This window comes from Ovis aries, chromosome 11 (assembly GCF_016772045.2).
Source record: "Ovis aries strain OAR_USU_Benz2616 breed Rambouillet chromosome 11, ARS-UI_Ramb_v3.0, whole genome shotgun sequence".
NCBI lineage: Eukaryota > Metazoa > Chordata > Mammalia > Artiodactyla > Bovidae > Ovis > Ovis aries.
Window position 1 is genome coordinate 48,020,426 of NC_056064.1, and position 19,746 is coordinate 48,040,171.

The 19,746-nt window shown below is 49.7% G+C and overlaps 1 protein-coding gene and 1 non-coding gene across 2 annotated transcripts in view; one reads left to right on the forward strand and one right to left on the reverse strand.

Moving 5' to 3' along the window:
* Positions 1 to 19,746, reverse strand: part of ERN1 (endoplasmic reticulum to nucleus signaling 1) — an 83,548-nt gene that overhangs the window by 23,751 nt on the left and 40,051 nt on the right. The window contains exons 3-10 of the mRNA XM_027974337.2: positions 13,098 to 13,131; positions 11,560 to 11,632; positions 9,533 to 9,605; positions 6,954 to 7,076; positions 5,112 to 5,213; positions 3,439 to 3,700; positions 1,866 to 1,944; positions 472 to 637 (exon numbers count right to left, since the gene is read on the reverse strand). Coding sequence (XP_027830138.1) covers positions 472 to 637; positions 1,866 to 1,944; positions 3,439 to 3,700; positions 5,112 to 5,213; positions 6,954 to 7,076; positions 9,533 to 9,605; positions 11,560 to 11,632; positions 13,098 to 13,131 — 912 coding nt within the window. The remainder of the gene's footprint in view (positions 1 to 471; positions 638 to 1,865; positions 1,945 to 3,438; positions 3,701 to 5,111; positions 5,214 to 6,953; positions 7,077 to 9,532; positions 9,606 to 11,559; positions 11,633 to 13,097; positions 13,132 to 19,746) is intronic.
* TRNAG-CCC (transfer RNA glycine (anticodon CCC)) lies at positions 15,967 to 16,040 on the forward strand. Its single transcript has one exon. It is a non-coding gene; the product is annotated as a tRNA-Gly (tRNA).

Below are 19,746 nucleotides of genomic sequence, written 5' to 3' on the forward strand. Positions count from 1 at the left end.
CCTCTGACTCTCTTCCAGCCTCAGTCCCTCCTGGGTCTTCAACTCATTCCTCTCCCACTCCCCCCGGTCGTCCACACCAACTCCCAAGTGAATTCTTCCACAAAGGATGCCTGCTTCCTTGACTCTTAACTGGATATAACAAGGGTGCTGACCTTGCAAAGGGGTCATTTGTGGGAAATAAGGAAATACTCGAAAGTGCCTGGCACAGACATCCAACATGCGTCAGATCACTGCACAGAGCTTGTAATATTTAGTACTGGGATTTTGGAACATTAGTCAAATGATTTCTGAGAACTGACTTGGTAATACAGCTAGACTGTTTTGTTTTCCTTGGGGTTAAAATAGTCCACGGTCTGAAAAATCAACGTGGACAGGCTTGGAGCACAGAGCTGAGGGCTATGACTGGTAATGTTGTCTCTTGGCCACAAGGAGGCAGCAGGTCATCGTCGGCGCCCCGAGGAGCTGACTTACCAATGAGCAGCCAGTAGTTCCGCAGGTAGTTGAGCTTGCTCTTTCCTTTGAGCCCGGGGTCGAACTTCAGGTCTGTGCTGGGCGTGATCACACACTCCCCTTTGTCCCCGATGGTGACACCGTCGGTCTGGGGGCCTTCCAGCAAAGGAAGGGTGCTGCCCCGGGGCTGTGAAGACAGACCGGAGTGGGGCTAGGGGTGGCTGGTAGGACAGCAGTATTCCCGTGCAAGGCTGGTTGGGAAGGCAGTTCAGTTCAGCCGCTCAGTTGTATCCAACTCTTTGTGACCCCGTGGACTGCAGCACGCCAGGCTTCCCTGTCCATCACCAACTCTGGGAAGGCAGAGCGGAACTCAAAGGCCCCAAGATGGGGCAGGAGCAGCCCTTCCCTCAGGGTGTGACAACGCTGCCCTGATGTCTTTTAAAATTTGGCTGTCTTTCTATTTATTTATTTACTTATTTATGCCACACTGTGCGGCATGTGGGATCTTAGTTCCTGGGCCAGGGATCGAACCTGTTCCCCTGCAGGGGAAGTATGGAGTCGTAACCACTGGGACTCCAGGGAAGTTCCTTGGACATCTTTTGAAATGTGGACATCTCTCTAAATCTGGGAACAGGGAAACAGGAAGGGTGTGTGTGGAATTCCACGAGGGTACTGTGAGAAGCAGATATAACTGATGGAATTCACACATGGTACAAGTGACTGGGGTGCGGATGTTCCAGCTGCGAGCCCAGTGCTGGCTCGGGCACCACTGGACCCTGGCAGGCCCTGCCCTGAGCAGCTGACAGACTCACTGGGAAGACAGGAGACGCCAACCAAACAGCTCAAACACCGTAAGGACCAACACAGCAGCCCGGACGGTGATGCCTCAGACTCTCAGAGACAGAGCGCTTGAGGCGACCTGGCAAGGCTGGAGGAGGCTGGACCAGTCACCAAAGGATGCCCAGGATTTGGGGAGGAAAAGGGAAGACAGGAGTACAATCCAAGTGTGAGGCGCAGCCCGAACAAGGGCTGAGAAAGATGGACTGGAAACTCTCGGAACTCAGGGAGGAGAGGGGCAGTGTAGCCCCCACCGTGACACCAGCTGTGGGGCGGACGGGCACTGCGGGGTGGGCCTGCGGGGGGCCTGAACCCCAGCTGGGGAGTCTAGACTGGAATCCAAACGCCAAGGGGAGCAACCGGGGCTTCCCAGGCCCAGGCGGCTGCCTCAGTCACAAGACTGCTCATGAGGCAGAACGCGGCACGTGCACAAATTATCTCTGAGGATTTAGGATGCGTGTCTTGTGTCCTTAACAGGATGTTGGCGTATCATTCAGCTGTTCTTTGCTGAAATGGAACAGGAGTGCGTTGAGGTTGCCTCCGTGAGCCCCACCCCCCAGCCCCCAGAGTGGACTTACCACAACGGCGACGCCCTCGTGTACCATCGAGGGGGAGGCATAGAGGCTGGTGGAGTATTTCCCCACATACAGGGTGGGCCTAGGAGACAAACAGACACGTGCAGGCCACTGTCATTTAATCTCTGGACCCACCAAAGGGGGCTTTCAGGAGAGAGTCACAGCCCTGACTACCACCCCCAGGAAGAGGCACACGAAGCCCCAAGCTCTGAGCGTGGAGAGGGTGGGAGGCAAGGGAACTGCCCTGGGCCCGAGGAGAGCGGGACCACGAGCCCTGATGTCACTGATGCCTTTGCTGGGCCACCTGCCTGCAGCCTGGGTTTCCTCAATTGCAGGTGGCGGGTCTGCACCGGCCCATCCCCGCTTCTGGCCTCAGAAGGGACCCTGAGCAATGATCACCCAGGAGAGACTGAGGCTGGAAGGCATGCAGCCACCCCACAGCCTCTAATTCGGCCCAGCCAGCATACTTTGATGGCTGACGGGCCACCAGAATCCCCACCATGATGGCTTGTGGACGCCTAAAGATTCTAGAGGTTCTACAGAAGCCTGGAGAAAAGTCTTATCTGAATGCTTGAAGCAAAGGGGCTGCACAGGAAATTCCAGCTGGGTGAGACTTCTGGTGGGTGGTCTGTCCCTGTCGGGGGCACTGAGGAGGCGAGGGGACCTGGCTTTTGTCTGTGGTCGTCATGAGTGTGAAAACACGAGGCTGCACGTCCAGACCCTGCTAACTCGGGTTACTATCAACAGCCAGTCTTGGGGGTGGGTCACCCACTAAATTCTCTAAACCTATCTCAACAAACATCTTATCTGAACAGTGCTATGAACTCAGAGAACATTTCACGCTCACTTGATCATTTCCACGGCTCAGCAAAATGGGAAACTGAGACTCCGCAAGGCTAAGTGACGGGGTTACAGGCTGTTCGCAGGCGGGGGTGGAGAAACGGGCCTGAGTCTTAGACACACACATACCCTAACACTTTTTTCCTGATTTTTAAAGCAAATACAAAAAATTTTTGGAAAATACAGAAAGCTAAAAACTAAATAGCCTTCCCCGTGCTTCCACCACCAGAGAGAGGTTTGATGGCGCTGCAGCTGCACCGGCAGTCTCTTTCCTGTGTCCTTCCATAATTTTGGCTTCCCCAGTGGCTCAGCGGGTAAAGAATCTGCTTGCAGTACAGGAGATACAGGAGATGTGGGTTCGATCCCTGGGTTGGGAAGACCCCCTGGAGAAGGAAATGGCAACCCACTCCAGTATTCCTGCCCGGGAAATCCCATGGACAGAGGAAGCTGGTGGGCTATAGGCCATGGGGTCACAAAGAGTTGGATGGGACTGAGTGACTAAGCACCCTAGCACCCATAGTTTCAATTTATTTAATACTCAGGAATCTGAAGCATCCAGGGGTGCCCACTTCTTCTGAGGTTTCTGAACAAGCTGTTCTCAGCTGTTTATATTTCTCGTGGCTTCAGGGGTGTCTGCCCCAAGCCCTGGTGCCCAGTGCCTGGTACAGCACACCGCTGCAGGCCCAGAACACCGGGGACGCGGCCCCTGTCTTTCCACCCCAAGTCCTGGACTCACGTCAGCTTGCTCTTGGCCTCCGTCTCCTTGGGGAAGGGGTACTTCCACTTGGTAATGCGCCCCACCTCCCCCGACATGAAGGTCAGGTAGCGCAGGGTCTCCACGGCGACGTTGATGTGCATCACCTTCCGCAGACCCTCGCGCTGCCAGATGTAAAAGGCCACCACGGGGGAAGCGTAGTTTTGGATCCACAGGACGTCCCCAGACTCGCTGTCCACTGTCACCACCAGCCCATCGCCATTGGACACAAAGTGGGACATCTCTGTACGGATCAGATAAACATGGCATGTCAAGTCTCACCTCAGCTTGCAGCCACATCCTCCGTGCTCTTGCCAAGCTGCAGTCACCTGACCAGAGGAAACAGGCCTTCTGGAGTGTTCTCAGAATGCCTCCCAACAACTCTGCTGGCTTTCAGTGAATCTGCTCAGGCTCTACGACAGCGAGAGCTGCCTGGTTTATAAACCGGAGACAGGGTCACCCTCTCACTTGGCGGTGTTCTTTTTTCACTTGGTAATTCAAGTCAATTAGTGGGTTTCGCTGGTGGCTCAGATGGTAAAGAATCTCCTGGGTCAGGAAAATCCCCTAGAGAAGGGAATGGCAACCCACTCCAGTATCCTTGCCTGGAGAATTCCACGGACAGAGGAGCCTGACAGTCCATGGGGCTGCAAGGGCCGGACACGACCGAGTGACTGACACAACACACACACACAATTAGTGGGAGTAAATAGTGGAGGGAAGGGAACCAGAGGAGATCCTGTGAACCTGGCGTTTTACAGCCATCCTTTCAAAGCTACCAATCAAGCTGGAGAGTCAGGGCTGACCACTGACACTGCCCGCACGAGGCCCAGAGGACATCTGTCAGACTTACAGGTACCGGTGTTAAGATGGCAAAATTGGCTTTTAGTTTTCATTTGAGCTGGGGGGATGTTTTCTAGAGAAATAACTTGGGAATGAGCCACAGTTACGGAGGCAGTTGTTCATATCAAACTGACATTTAATTTTGCTTCCCATGGGCTTGAAGTCAATTCCTGCAACATAGAGGGACTCCAGGAAGTGTGTCCTACCTCCTCCAGGGTAAACTTACCACTGTTTTACCTGGGTTCCCTCCATACTTCTCACCCAGGCCCCTGCTTTCAACACTGGCTGTTAAAAAATAGATAAATAAAAGGGAATTCCCTGGCCGTCCAGTAGCTAGAATTCCACACTTTCACTGCAGGGGGCCTGGGTTTGATCCTTGGTCAGGGAACTAGGCTGCAGTCCATGGGGTCGCGAAGAGTCTGACACGACTGAGCGACTTCACTTTCCCTTTTCACTTTCATGCATTGGAGAAGGAAATGGCAACCCACTCCAGTGTTCTTGCCTGGAGAATCCCAGGGACGGGGAGCCTGGAGGGCTGCCGTCTATGGGGTTGCACAGAGTCGGACACAACTGAACCGACTTAGCAGCAGCAGGGAACTAAGATCCTGCAAGCCACGTGGTACAGCCAAAAAAAAAAAAAAAACAAAACCCCATTGACTGTTTAAGTATCTACTACAAGTCCATGGAAAGTCCAAAATCTGGTGACCAAGAAGGTCTTAAAAGGAAATTCGGTTTTCTGGAACCCTCGTTTCCCCACAGGTCCTAAGTACCCGCCTGACCTCGCCATGCCAGGGAGGCGGGGGTGGGCTACTTACTGTAGTCCCCATCGTCCTCAGGCAGCGCGGCCGCGTAGTCAAAGTAGGTGGCGTTCCAGCGCAGCTCGCGGGTCTTGGTGTCGTACATGGTAATGGTGTATTCTGAGTGGGGAGCACACAGCAGCCTGTTACCGGAGGGGCCGTCCATGTAGGGAGAGAGAGGCCACGGGGAGGAGGACTGGAGTCCCAAATGCACGAGCGAACCCGGCCCACAGCCTGTGCAGCAGAGACAGGCCGCCTATGCTGTGTCCTTGAACTCAAGGCTCCCGAATCATGAGCAATGTCCTGGTGTTGTTCTAAGCCACTTAAGTTTTCGGGTAGTTTACTATACAGCAATAGAGAGCGGACACTAGAAATCGGTACCTAGGTGTGGGATGGTGCCAGAACAGAACCCTAAAACGCGTGGCACTGACTTTGGGACTGGGAGGCAGATGGAAGCTGGAAGAGCAGTAAGGGAACAGCTGACGGAAGCTGAAAACGATGACCCAGGTTAGCTGGTGGTGACACAGTTACTAGTTAAGACCACTTCTTGCCATAACTTGAAAAATAGAAAGATTTAAGCAAGTAATGAACTTGTGGCTCTGACTAAGGAGATTTCCAGGCAGAATGCAGAACACGCCAAATGGTTTCTCTTAACTGTGCGTGGTAGGACACAAGGCCTATAAGCTAAAGAGGAAACCACTCTGTTTTCAAGTTGAATGTAGAGGAAATACAGAAGGTCCAGGACTGATGCTCCAGCTGGAAAAGACTCTCAACATAAAAAAATGGCCTTGGGGAGGGACTTCGCAGGTGGTCCAGTGGTTAAGAATCTGCCTGCTAATGCAGGGGACATGGGTTCGATCCCTGGTCTGGGAACTAATATCACACATGCTGCAGGGCAACTAAGCCTGTGCGCCACAACTACTGAAGCCGATGCACCCTAGAGCCTGTGCTCCACAACAAAAGAAACGAGCACTTCGAGAAGCCCCTCACTGTAATGAAGGGTAGCCCCCATCTGCTGCAACTAGAGAAAGCCCACACACTGCAGCAAAGATCCAGCACAGCCAAAATAAATAAATCACCTAAAAGAAAAAGGCCTTAGGATGAAGATCAGGTTCAGGTGCTTCCAGTAAAAAATGGCTTCAGGGTTAAGGCCAGATCAAAGATGAGGCTGTAAGACCCTCCTCTGAGGCCTCAGAAAGGTTCAAGGTGATCCTCCATAGATCTGCTTCCCCTTGTCGCTCTATCTGAGCTGTCCGTTATTCTTATGGAGCAGCGGCGGGGGCCAGGGCTGCGCCTGTGACATTTGGGAGGCGGGCCCCTGGAGCAAAGGGCCGCCCGCCCACCCACTCATTCGCTGCAGCCTCTGAGCCCCGGCCACGTGTCAGCCTCACGCCAGGTGCGGAGACTCAGCAGGCAGACAAGACCAAGCCCTGCCCTCAGGAATCCAGAGGTCTAGCTGAGGGGGCAAATACGATTTAGAAACGCTTGGCAACAAGAGTGGAGGAGGAGGAGGAGGCTGAAGAGAGAGGAGGTGGGAGATGGTGTGGTAGGGAGGCTGCTGATGTCTGGAAAGGGCCAGCGATGGGCCGTGTGAACAGCTGGGTGGTGTGAACAGCTGAGGCTGAGAGCAGGCAGCCACAGAGGTGGGGGCTATATCACAGGAGCTTCATAATCCTCGGGCAATGGGGAGCTTCTAGGGGGTATCATAAAGGGGAACAACATGGAAACCTGTGTGTGGACCAGGCCGCTCTGGGTGCGTTCTAGAGAATGAAGCCTGGAGGCAGAGACCCCAAGGGAAGGCTATTTCAGGTCATTGTTCGAAATCAGGCAGGCTGTACACGATCAATGATTCCTTCTTACCTGTTCGCCCCAGATACAGAAGAGAGGTTGATGGGCAGAGACTGTCTGCAAAGGCTGACGACAGGGTCTGCTGCTTCTCCCCAGTCAGGAGGTCGATAACGTACCAAATGTCCTGCTTTTTACCTGCAAGGTCACAAGGACACGTGGTGGTTAACACTCACCCAACATGGAAAAAAATATCCCCGCCAAACCAGCAGCCCAAGATGCTCTCTGAGCTGAGAAACAGGCCTGAGAGTCTCATGATGTTGAAGACACTTCTATGATGGTCTGTCGGTGACCAGGTTAATGGTAATGTGCAGATAATAAAGCTTCTTGGGCCACTGGGTCCTATAACAACTTAATAACCTAGTCATGGTATAAAAATTTCTCCACGCCTAATAACATAACAACTCACAGATTTTATTGCTCTGATGAGTAGCCTTAAATATGAAAAATCTGGCCTGTTAAGACAAACCTTTTCCCATAGACTAGGATCTATATAAATCCAGAAGTGCACCCAGGGGCTCATCTCCCTGGTAACCATCATTCACACATCTCAACATCCCTACTCATGAGCCCTCATGTAAAAAGGACCTACAGACACTGGTTTATAATCTAATTAGTGACTGGGCACTAGAGCTGGTGGCAGCCCAGTGCTAATGAGGCCAAAGTGATCTCGGCCTCGACCAGCAAGTGACTCCCCAGCCACACGCTACACCCTTCCTCTCGGTCAGCTGATTAAAAGGTATGAACTGGTGGACAGTGTAGCTAAACAACACAATTAGGAAAACTCAAACCTATGGTGACACACACCAGGGCATCCTGGTGATGGCAAGCTCCTAAGAAAGCTGTTTTATAAATACTCCATACTGTTTTAATAATTTTATTATCTGTTTATTTTTGGTTGTGCTGGGCCTTCGTTGCTGCGTGCAGGCTTTCTCTAGTTGCAGTGCACAGGCTTCTCACTGCAGGGGCTTCTCTTGGGGCAGAGCATGGGCTCTGGAGCACACAGGCTTCAGCAGTTGCAGCTCCCGGACTCTAGAGCACAGGCTCAATAGTTGTGGTGCTCGGGATTAGTGACTCCGAGGCAGGTGGGATCTTCCCGGATCAGGGAGGGAACCTGTGTCTCCTGCGTTAGCAGGCGGATTCTTTACCACTGAACCACCAGGGAAGCCCAATACAGGGTATTATTTCCACTATGATTTCAAGATAAACACAGCTCCTGCCTGAAGGTCAACACCTTCACTGTGATGTGCACGCTTCTGTTTCATAAGGCCTGTCTCCCAAAGACAAGTCTTCTCTCTGCTCACTCGTGTCTTCCTGCCTCATCGGCCATGCTTCCTACTTCAAGGGACTTTTGGAAGCCAAGTACCGAGATGCCAGCAAGCTCACAGGGCACGTGAAGCTGCTAAAGCTACGCCTAATTCTAACACAGGGAGCATACGGGCCAGTCTACATGTCGGAAACGTGTCCACGATCCTAACTTCCTGCTCCCAGTGACAAATCTTAATATGAAAAAGATCTGAAGATGGAGACAAAACATCACACCCGACAGCTGTGGCCAGGATCCCTTTCTGAATGGCCCGGGCACCCTTCTGGTTACTATAAGGACTGTGACAGTCTGCGTGACCCAACTACCACTTTAATGGATGGGTCGGGGCAACTGCCACAACTTACATGCACCCTAAGTGATGAATTGTTGGTCAGAGCTGGAAGATCAGCCAGACAACAGTGATTACAGATGGTGAGAAGATGTTCAGAGGGGCCCGAGCACGGCTCAGAGCACAGAGAAAGCCTGTGTTGATCACTTCCCCTGAATCCCTGGCCAGGGGCTTCCTCATTCTGAAGGTGTGGAAAGAAGAGCCCCAGTTTCCTTAGACAAAGACTTAAAATCCAGCCAGGGCCTGTGCTTGAGACCCAGAAACACACATAAAAAGCTCCCAAGGCATGAATAGGCCGTAAGCACTTTCAGTTCCTCAGAAAGAAAGCTGCTTTATAAATACAGGATATTATTACTACTATGCTTTCAAGATAAATACAGCTCTCCTTTGTGTCACAAATGCATTTTTATTGACATTTTGGCAGCAACCTGGTCAAAGAAAAGCAGCTGATCTGATGCTTTGAAAGACGTGACCCCTGTAGGTATGAAGGAGGCTTATCTAAGCAAGCTGTTAAGTGCTGTTTTTATCCAATATTCTGATAGCAGGAAATACTAAGAAAGCCCTATAATTAATAGGCAGAGCCTGGCTTCCCTTTCTTGGCTCAGACTATTGTAATTCACTTTAAATTTCATCCAGTTGCTTCTGGGTATGTTGCAATCTGTAAATCGCAGGGGTAGGTCAACACAGCAGCTAAAAGCTTGTTAAATGAGTAACCATATTAATGGTGTTAGGTCTGCTCCCAAGTGTGGCGGTAGGGGTAACCCTTTCTTAATTGGTCAGCTAATCCTGGCCTGAACCAGCCCAACCGAGGCAAGAAAGGCCTTCCCCAGAAGGGTGGGTAGAGGAGTGTCTATACACACATCTCCTCTCTCTCAGACCCGCCACCTTCCCAGATTGTGGCATTCGCTTCCAAAAGGGATCAGCAACAGGAACTCTTACCCATGTAGAGAATGCCATCTGAACTTCGGCACGGAGATGCCTGCACCAACTCAGGGATCGTAAAGGGAAGTTTCTTTAAAACAAACCAAAGGGGAAAAAAAAAAAAAGCAAAGCAAAAAAAAAAGTTAACAAGGTCTTGTGCAATGATTACAACTTCACTGCAGTCTGTTTGTGTTACCCAATTCTGCTAAAAAGAGGTGGTACGTGGGGTTTTCCTAACTGGAAACCAAGGAGAAGGAGGCACCCTAGGCTCCCTGCACACTGTGGGCAGGTGTGCAGGGAGCCTAGGCTTCCAGGTCCTCGGTGCCGGACACACTGGTTCTTTTACGTGACATGCCCCCTGCAAGTCTCTAGTCCAGAGCCCTTCTGGGGCTCTTTGACCTTTTCTGAAAAGACACACAAATAAGGACAGAACGACACAATCTTTGAAATCCTAAGGGTTGGGGGTTGGGGGGGAGGAGGGAGAGTTGCCCTGTCTTGGAAAATTATCCCAGAGCTGCTTAGACGGAAGCAGAAAACACTCCTCAGAGTGGGAGTCAACCAGGAGACTACCCTGAAAGGTGGCCTCGAGGGAGAGGAGCAGCCGTCACTCTGCGGGCAACACAGGAGTTTGGGGAAGGAAGAGAAGTTTTGGTGTTTTCTCTAGCAACGAATTCTCCTACTGAAAAAGAGAAGAAGACTGGGCTTTTTGGTATTAAAAGGAAGTTATGGTAGGTGCTAGGAAAAGAAACTCAGAGCAGTCCGCATGTTTCAACTGCATTTCATCATAAAAACCGATCCTTCAGAGTTGACAGCTGACATCTGACAAGCTCTTTGGGTTCGAGTTTGTTTCAGAACACTTTATTTTTGGAACATTCTGTGTTCTTGAAACCATCCCCTGGATACCTGCCTCATGACAACTGTCACCTTTCTTGCCAAGAAAGCAAAGTCAACAGAATTTTCAGGAACCAATAATGCAGATTTTCCTGTCATCCCAGTGTTTAACCTAAGCGTTAGCAGAAAAAACACGCCCTGGAGAGGCTGTCCCAACGGGGTTCTTCCAGATGTTTCTCAGTATTAGGATGTTGTTGCAAGGTTTTCAGTCTGGACTGTTTTGCAGTCTGCAGGGTCAGGCTGAGTGCGGCCACCTCGGCCTTCTGATTCGAGGCCCAGGCTGGAAACCATGTTCTTGGAGCTGCTAAACCACACCAAGTGGTTTGCGGCTGGTGGCAAGAGCAGCCTCTGGAAGGTGGGGGTTCATGGAGCACCCCCTCCACCTGGTGCTTTGGCCTTGGGCACATTCCTTCACCTCTCTGGGCAGAGTTTCCACACCTCTGCTGTGGAGATGACCATATGTGTGGGCCCACTCCCTTTCTCGGGAGCTTTTTTAAAAAAGTCCTGATGACCTAGGTCAATCAAATGGGGACTTTGGGATTGGGACCTAGACAGTATTTTTTAGAGATCGCCAGGTTATTACAATGTGCAGCTAAGGTTGTGAACCTTAAGGTCTGTTCTCAAATGGAGGCAGCAATGGAATATAACCCCCCACCCCCACCCAGGGGATGTCTACTGAGGGATTGCACAGTGTTGCAAACTACACTCCTCCCCCCAGTTAAGAATCGCTCACGTTAGGGACTTCCCTGGTGGTCCAGAGGTTGAGACTGCACTTCCACTGCAGCGGGCATGGGTTCAGTCCCTGGTCAGAGAACTAAGATCTTGCATGCCAGGTGGCCAAAAAAAATTTTTTTAATGATAATAATAATAATCACTAGATAAAGTGAGTCCTGTTCCTGAAGGAATTTCACATCCTTCCAGTGTGCTGGCTGAGCCCTGAGAAACTGCTAGGATAGGTCAGTGTTTTTGAACTCTGGGCTATACATTTAAAAGCTCATCGAGGGAGCTGTGAAAAAGACACTTTTGCCCAGGCTGGACCCCCTAATTCAGTATCCCAGAATCTTTTGTAAGTTCTCAGATGATCCTGATGTACAGCTGCAGTTGAAAACAGAGGACTAGAACCTCCGGAGCACCAAGAAGCTCAATACACTCACCGTCAGGCCTTCATTGTTCTTGCCCCCAAGCGTGTACAAGCTGCCGTCATTGGGATCTGGGAGGAAGGCAGGCCTGCAGGTCAAGCAGTAAGTATTAGTGACAGATTACAGCCCAGGGCACAGAATAAAATACCAAAGCCAGGCAAAACCACGATTGGTAGCAAGGGGTGTGTGTGTGTGTGTGTGTGTGTGTGCGCGCGCGCGCGTGTGTGTGTGTGTGTGTGTGTGTGTGTGTGTAGCAAGGGGTGTGGGTGTGTGGGTGTGTGTGTAGCAAGGGGTGTGTGTGTGTGTGTGTGTAGCAAGGGGTGTGTGTGTGTGTGTGTGGCAAGGGGTGTGTGTGTGTGTGTGTGTGTAGCAAGGGGTGTGTAGGGGTGTGTGTGTGTGTGTGTGTGTGTGTGTGTGTGTGTGTGTATAAAACAATTCCATCCACTTCTTTTTCATCTTAGCCACAGATAATAAAAAATCCTTCTGGTAATCTCCAACGGTCCCCAACGTTTTTTTGGTACCAGGGACCAGTTCTGCAGGTGACAATTTTTCCATGGATGGTGGGGTGGTGGGGAGGGGGGAGGGTGTGGTTCAGGATGATTCAAGTGTATTCCATTTATCGTGCACTTTATTTCTATTATTATTACATCAGCTCCACCTCAGATCATCAGGCATTAGGTCTCAGAGGCTGGGGACCCCTGGTCTATACTATACTTGGCGTGGGAAAAAAAAAACAAACCAACCTGCAGTGGAAAACTAGTCCAAAACCACAGAGGAGTAAATCATCATTTGGTCAAAGCACGCTGGCTAAAGGTACAATAGGGGAAAAGGACCCAGCAAGCCTGCTTTTCAGTTTCCAAGTCAGCTGCATACAGGACCGCAACAATTAATGTTTAATAGCATGGCATGGCACCTAAACAGGGAGAACAAATGTGTCTTTGGTGTTCCACAAACATTTATTTTTAGGAGGCAATAAAAGCTTGACTTGAGAAAGAAGCTGCCAAGGGGATGGGTTAGGTTCTCACCAGCTGCTTCTCAGGAAGCAGGTTCAAGGTGCTCTTCTGTGACGCTAACCTGCTAACCACTGAATGATGACTAGTCATGCAGAAACCCCTGGCTGAATCTTTTCTCTCCCCAGTTTAGAGCATCATTTGAGGCTCTAAGAGATGCCATCCGAACTTTTACTCCAACACACACACTCTAATAACAAGTCATTTTCTTGTTTCCTCTCCACAGTTTTGCACAGAGAATGGGGCAGAGATCCAAAGACGCCTGGGCCCTTTTGAGAACTCTGGAAGCTTAAGCTCAAAACTCACCTTAAATTACATCTCAAAGAAGCCTTTTTAACACCCTTGCCTCCCCACCTCACCCATCAAGGAACTGACCACCCTTTTCCCAACACAGGCTTCTTTCAAAGTACCCATGAGTCATTTGTTCTCATTCTACTTAATATTAATATCGATGTATACATGTGCTCCCAGCAACTAGCTTCATAAACAGAGTAAAACAGAAAATGAATCAAAGGGAAGTGTGCAGCAAATCAGAACACTTACTCTTCCACGTGTGTTGGAACCTGCAGGACTGGATCTGTGCAAAAGAACAACAAAGGCATTGTCAGACAGACTGTAAAATGTCAAGATTTCTAGAGTTCCTAGGACCAGCTCACAAGATGGACCAATAAATTTATCTACACGATAAAATGTAGGTGAAGGCACTTTAGAAAACTCACACAAAAACACTAATGTAGGCTCTTGGGAGCGGGGCTGGTGGGGGCGGGGGGGCAGGGGCTTCCCTGGTGGCTCAGCCGTAAAGAATCCACCTGCAATTCAGGAGATGCAGGCTCAACTCCTGGGTGGGGAAGACTCCCTGGAGGAGAGCATGGCAACCCACTTGAGTATTATTGCTGGGATAATCCCATGGACAGAGGAGCCTGGTGAGCTACAGTCCTTGGGGTTACACAAGAGTTGGACACGACTTAATGACTAAGTACACACGTACACACGCACGCACGCACGCACGCATCACTCATGCAAGCTCTTAGGTCCGTTGCTGAGATTGGAGAGGGGGCTGAGGGCAGGATGGAACTGCTCTCAGAAAACATGCCTGTGACTTGGAGGCTGGACATATAAGGAAGCACAGCGACAACCCACAGTGGACAAGGGGTCACAGTATCACTATCTGACACGTTAAGGACTTCTAAACCCAAACCATCTCTGGGTCAGATACCTGGCGTGGTGCTAGATATTTCCATTGGGAAAGCAAAACTGTGGCTTAAGAAGCAGTTTTGCTGTTGATGAGAATTTGACTGGATGGTAAATGGGGCAGCAATATGATGACTTTAGAGCCTTTGAATGTTTTCTTCTTGATCCCCTTTGATCCATTAATTCCATGTCTATAAAGTCTGGTTTAAAAACAACACAAAGTATATAAAATGCTTTCTGTACAAAGATCTTCACAGTAGCATCACAGATGACCTAACTGTTCAGGGATGTGGTTAAATTATGGAATGTCCACTTGGCAGAAAATTAAGACTTCTAAAGTCGCTCAGTCAGGTCCACCTCTTTGCAATCCCATGGACTGTAGTCCGCCAGGCTCCCCTGTCCATAGAATTCTCGACAAGAACACTGGAGAGGGTAGTCATTCCCTTCTCCAGGGGGTCTTCCCAATCCAGCAATTGAACCCAGGTCTCCTGAATTGCAGGGAGATTCTTAAAGCTTCTAAAAGGGCTTATAAAGTTATAAGGGCTTATAACTATATATGTTCAGGAGAAAAAAATAACATTGTACCTAGAGTATTAATGCAGCTGAGAAGAAAAAAAAAACACCTATGTGTGTTAAAAAAAAAAAAAAAGACGGAAAGGTCAAAAAAAGCGCTAAATTGTAAGTTATCTTTGTTGAAAATATAAACGACTTCTCCACCTTTTCCACATTTCCCCAAATTTCTACAAAAGTAGGCATTACCTTTGAAATAGGAAACACAGTTTTTCCTTCAAGTCGTTTTAATATTGGGTTGGCTGAAAAGATTGTTCAGATTTGTCCACTTGATGGTACAGAAAAACCCAAACGAACTGTCTGGCCAAGCCAATATTTGCTGTCATCTGAATGACAGAATTTCTCCTGGGCACAGATCACAAGGACAATCCAGAGTCCACGGGGTGGCTGGAGGCCACTGACCCAGCAGTACTGTAACAGAGCTGAAATCCTAGGCATGAGACTACACAGCAATGAGGTGTTTCCAGCCATTGGGACCCCACAGGCTATCAGCCATGCTGCCCACAAAACTTCAAAGCTAGGGTTGAGGACGGCAAATGCTGTGATGTGACTCTGGATACAGGCCCTGCTTATGGTGGCAGACAGCTGTCTAATTCCCCAGGTCAGCTGGGATTCTCAGATGAAGGAAACCCTTTCAAGCCTTATCGTGTGTTGACTTTGCTTTGCAGGCCCAGCTCCCACATGAAGGTGGACCAGTGTTCACAACAACAGAGGCGTACACACCACATGTGGTCTGTGGGCAGCAAACAAACAATTCATTAAAACCAAGAGCATTTCAGGAAACAGGAGGAACTTTCAGTTGGTAAGCACATGGTGATCGTCCCCATTAATCACCTCTCGGTACACTCTCACAAACAGACTGATGCAAGAGACAGGAAATGAGGGTGCCTAGCCCTCACCCTCCTGAAACAGACCAGCAGCAATTATAACCCAGCGCCGCCAATGCAGCCCAGAAGCTGAGTGCACCAGGGAGAGCGAGAAGGCATGTTTCCAAGAAAACACAGTAGGAGGAAGGCATCCTTTCGATTCGCTCCGGCCACTTAAAGGTGCCGCAGATCAACAGAGATGAAGAGGACGCTACCAAATCCTAGCTGTTCACCAAAAACAAGACGTGGACACTGAGGGGGTTTCGATGCCTGTTCCTGAGCTGATCTTTGCTGGTCAGTGTTTGCTTACTCTCGGGGTCTCCTCCTTCACTGTGGGTTTTCCTGGTTCTCTAGAGCTTATTCAGCTTATCTGACACGGAGGCCTCAGGTCCCAAAGTGTGTCCCGCACCAGAGAGGTTCCAGTTAAGACACAGGCTGCTGGCAGGAGCCAGGGAAGGGCGGGTGGACACCTACAGCAGGGTTGAGGAGCCACGCTTTCTCCTAGGCTTAAGGGGACATGACCTCCAAGAGGGGCACCTCCTCATTCACTCGTAAAATAGGGCCCCTGGAATACACACCTGCAGAGCTGCATGCATGTCACAGCAAGCAGATGTGGAACAGTGACCCGTTCTGCGTATTTTTCTTCTTAAACAATCATTTGAATCTAAGGTTTCCTTTCAAATACTACAGGAAACTGGAGGATAATTCCAATGTTGTGGTTTTTTGCCATACATCAACATGAATCAGCCATAGGTATACATGGGTCCCCTCCATCCTGAACCACTTCCCTGGTAGTCCAGTGGTTAAGACTCTGCATTCCCAATGCCAGGGGGCACGGGTTCGATCCCTGGTCAGGGAACTAAGATCACACAAGCCACGTGATGTGGCCAAAATAAATAAATTAATAATGATATAAAAACAACACAAGGGAAGGAAACAAGACAAAAAAATGGCAGCCTGTTGATAAATGTTTAAAGATAGAATTGACCACACTGGCCTGTCATTTACTGTTCTCTCCACCTCTGCTTGAAATTTTCCATATTAGAACAGGTTAAAGGATAAAAATATTTGAAAAGCCAGCAAAATAAAAGGAAAAAGCATCAGCTGAAAATGTGCCATGGAAGCGCAACATGAAAAGGAATTGTTTTGGATTTAATCATGAGAACTGGACTTAGGCAAGATTCTTGCTCTCAAAAAAAAAAACAAAACCAAAACACAAAGTCACCTTCATGTGAAAGGAAACAGTGGCCTAACCCTAAGGCTAGAAACAAATGCTGCTACAAAATAAGCCTCTCTATCTATATGGAAACCGATAAGGACGAAAGCCATCTCACCAAGCTGTTTTACTTTCAGAAAGGGCAGGAAAAAAAAAGTTACTTTACCAGTATAAAAATGGGTGTTATTCAACGGAAAGGTAAAGATATCAGAAGCGGTGCGGGGTGGGGGAGGAACTGAAATCAGTGTTTGGTCTCCAAGATCAAGACAGAAACAGATCTGCCCACTTCCCCCCTGGGAGCGGCCACTGGACTCGGCTCCCCTGGCGGGTCCATTTCAGGCCTGATTTACTCTGGGAGATGTGGCTCCTGCTCTGTGCTGGTGGAATCCTCCTTTTCAACCCGAGGCAGAAATGACCCAAGACAGACGTAAACATGTTTATTTCCAAACGAAGTGAGTTTTCATCTTTCCAAGAATACCTTTTTCACCATCCTCTCTGGAACCTCCTACCTTCTCTGCACCGGGCCCTGACTGCACACTGGACTCTGCTCCCTTCTTGAGCCCCGGGGCCTCGAGGTCTCTGTCCATCAGCACCCACAGCTCTACTCTTGCAGCTGGTTCACTACCCTGCGGGTGATCCCACGTGCCTGCTGCTGCACCCGCCTCAGGTTCGACCCTCCCCTCCCCCAGCCTCTCCACTTCCTGGTCTCTGCGGCCCTGCAATACTGCCAGATTTTCACTCATCTCTTTCTCTCCCTCTCTCTTCCGCCTACTCCTCTCCCCTCTCCCTCCCTCTTCTTACTCCAACAGGGAAGAACTTTTCCTAGCTCTCTTCTCAGTTCTCTCTGAGAGCACATCGATCTCTGTAGCTTCAACCATAATCACAACAGGAAAATTCTAGGTCCCCATCTCTCAAACTCTTCTTTCTGGACCCACTGAACCTTTCCATCATCTCCTGCCAGCACCTCAACCACCACTTGCCCAAATCACACCCTCCATCGTTCTCTCCAGACTGGCTTGGCTACCCTGTTCTCCTAGGAGATAGGGAGTCCTCAGACCACACTGCTAAGTCACTTCAGTCATGTCCGACTCTGCAACCCCACAGACAGCAGCCCGTCAGGCTCCCCCGTCCCTGGGATTCTCCAGGAAAGAACTCTGGAGTGGGTTGCCATTTCCTTCTCCAATGCATGAAAGTGAAAAGTGAAAGTGAAGTCACTCAGTCGTGTCCAACTCTTAGCGACCCCATGGACTGCAGCCTACCAGGCTCCTCCGTCCATGGGATTTTCCAGGCAAGAGTACTGGAGTGGGGTGCCATTGCCTTCTCCCTCAGATCACACTGCTGACGCTCACTTCCCCTGCAGAACCTGCCATCGGATGTCTGACTCTCTGGTCTATTTCATCACTCTTCTTCCTACTTCCAGCAACTTTTCAGCATCACTGGAACTTGTCTTTCAAGAGTTCCCTTTTCTCCTAGTTGTATGCCCTTTGGGATCAGAAAAACCTAGGATTAAATCCAAGCTCTGCCACTCACCAGCTGAGTGACCTCGGCAAAGTTACTTAACCTCTCTGAGCCTCAGTTTCCTTGTCAGTAAAGACAAAAATAAAGAGATAGAGATAATAACACCAAACTCGAGGGGCAACTTTATGTTGATTAAATAAGGTTAACTATATCTTAAGATTGTAAGTCAGTGCCTTGACATAGAAGAGTGATGCTTCGAAGACATAAATCAGATAATGCCTCTCTGCCACTCACAATCCACTGACGGGTATTCTGTTGCCCAGTAGAGGCCAATGTTCACCCAGTGAACATCTGTGAATCCACGCAACCCCACACCCACGCTGGCAGTCTGCCATGATTTCTTCCTTACTCTGTTCCAGCCATGCTGGAATACAGGCTACTCCTGGACTACTGCCAAGTCTAAACCTGCCTTGGGGCCTTTGCTTATGCTGTTCCCTGTGCCAAGGTCTTTGATCAAACATCACCATCTCAGAGAGGCCTTCCATGACCACTTCCTAGCCCTGCCCCCAGGATCCCCTACTCTCTTCCCTGCTTGATTTTTCTTCATGACACTGACCGCCTCTGAAGTGCTACGTATTTTACTTTTTAAATGTCTGACTCTGGTCACTATAAGATCCGTGGGGGCTGGGATTTATCTTCTGCAGTTTGCCAACAAAGGTCCATATAGTCAAAGCTATGGTTTTTCCAGTAGTCATGTATAGATGTGAGAGTCAGACCATAAGGAAGGTTGAGCACTGAAGAATTGATGCTTTCAAACTGGTGCTGGTGACAGCAAGGAGATCTGACCAGCCAATCCTAAAGGAAATCATCCCTGAATACTCACTGGAAGGACTGATGCTGAAGCTCCAATACTTTGGCCACCTGATGCAAAGAGCCGACTCACTGGAAAAGACTGATGCTTGGAAAGGTTGGGGGCAAGAGGAGAAGGGGATGACAGAGGATGAGATGGTTGGATGGCATTACTGACTCAATGGACATGAGTTTTAGCAAACTCCAGGAGATGGTGAAGGACAGGGAAGCCTGGCGTACTGCAGTCCACGTGGCCGCAAAGAGTGGGACATAACTTAGCGACTGAACAGCAACATACTCCCGACATCCTGGGTACTTTCCAAGTACTTCCCTGGGTACTTCTTAACCACTGGTACAGTGGTTCGATCTTAACCACTGGTACACAGGCTTGATCCCTGCACTGGGGAACTAAGATCCCATACGCCATGGAGCAGCTAAGCCCAAGAACCACAGTGAAGAGCCCATGAGCCGCAACAAACACCCAGCACAGCCACCCCCCCGCCCCCCAAAAAAATAGTGCCTGGCGCATGAGAGGTGTTCAATATATTTACGGACTGAAACAACCAACAAATACTAGTTTCCTTCCTACTTGTACTCTTGCCCTGCCTGGATATCCATCGCTGACCATTCTATAATCCAGCAGCTATGCTCCATCAACCCTCCACCCAGAATCCACTGGGCAATCCCCTCTCCTCCTCCTCAGTCCTCTGAGCACTGCTGAAGAGAACACCATAATCACTCGTGGAGATCGCAGAATGTAACCGTGGCCAGCTGGGCCCCGAGTCACCGGAGATATGTTTATCTACTTCCTGTTCTGCTCCTCACAGCTGGTGTTTCAGACTTCCATGCCTTGTCTCTAGGCCCCTTCCTCTCCGCACAGGACTCCCCTCTGTGGCACGGGGGAACTCAGAGACTTCCTACCCCTCGTCCTCCAGGTTTGCCAACCCCACGCCACCCTGCATGTTTCTATAAAAGGACACGCTTTCACCTTCACATTCACAGATACTTCACACTCACACATCTAGAACCCCCAGTATTCTGT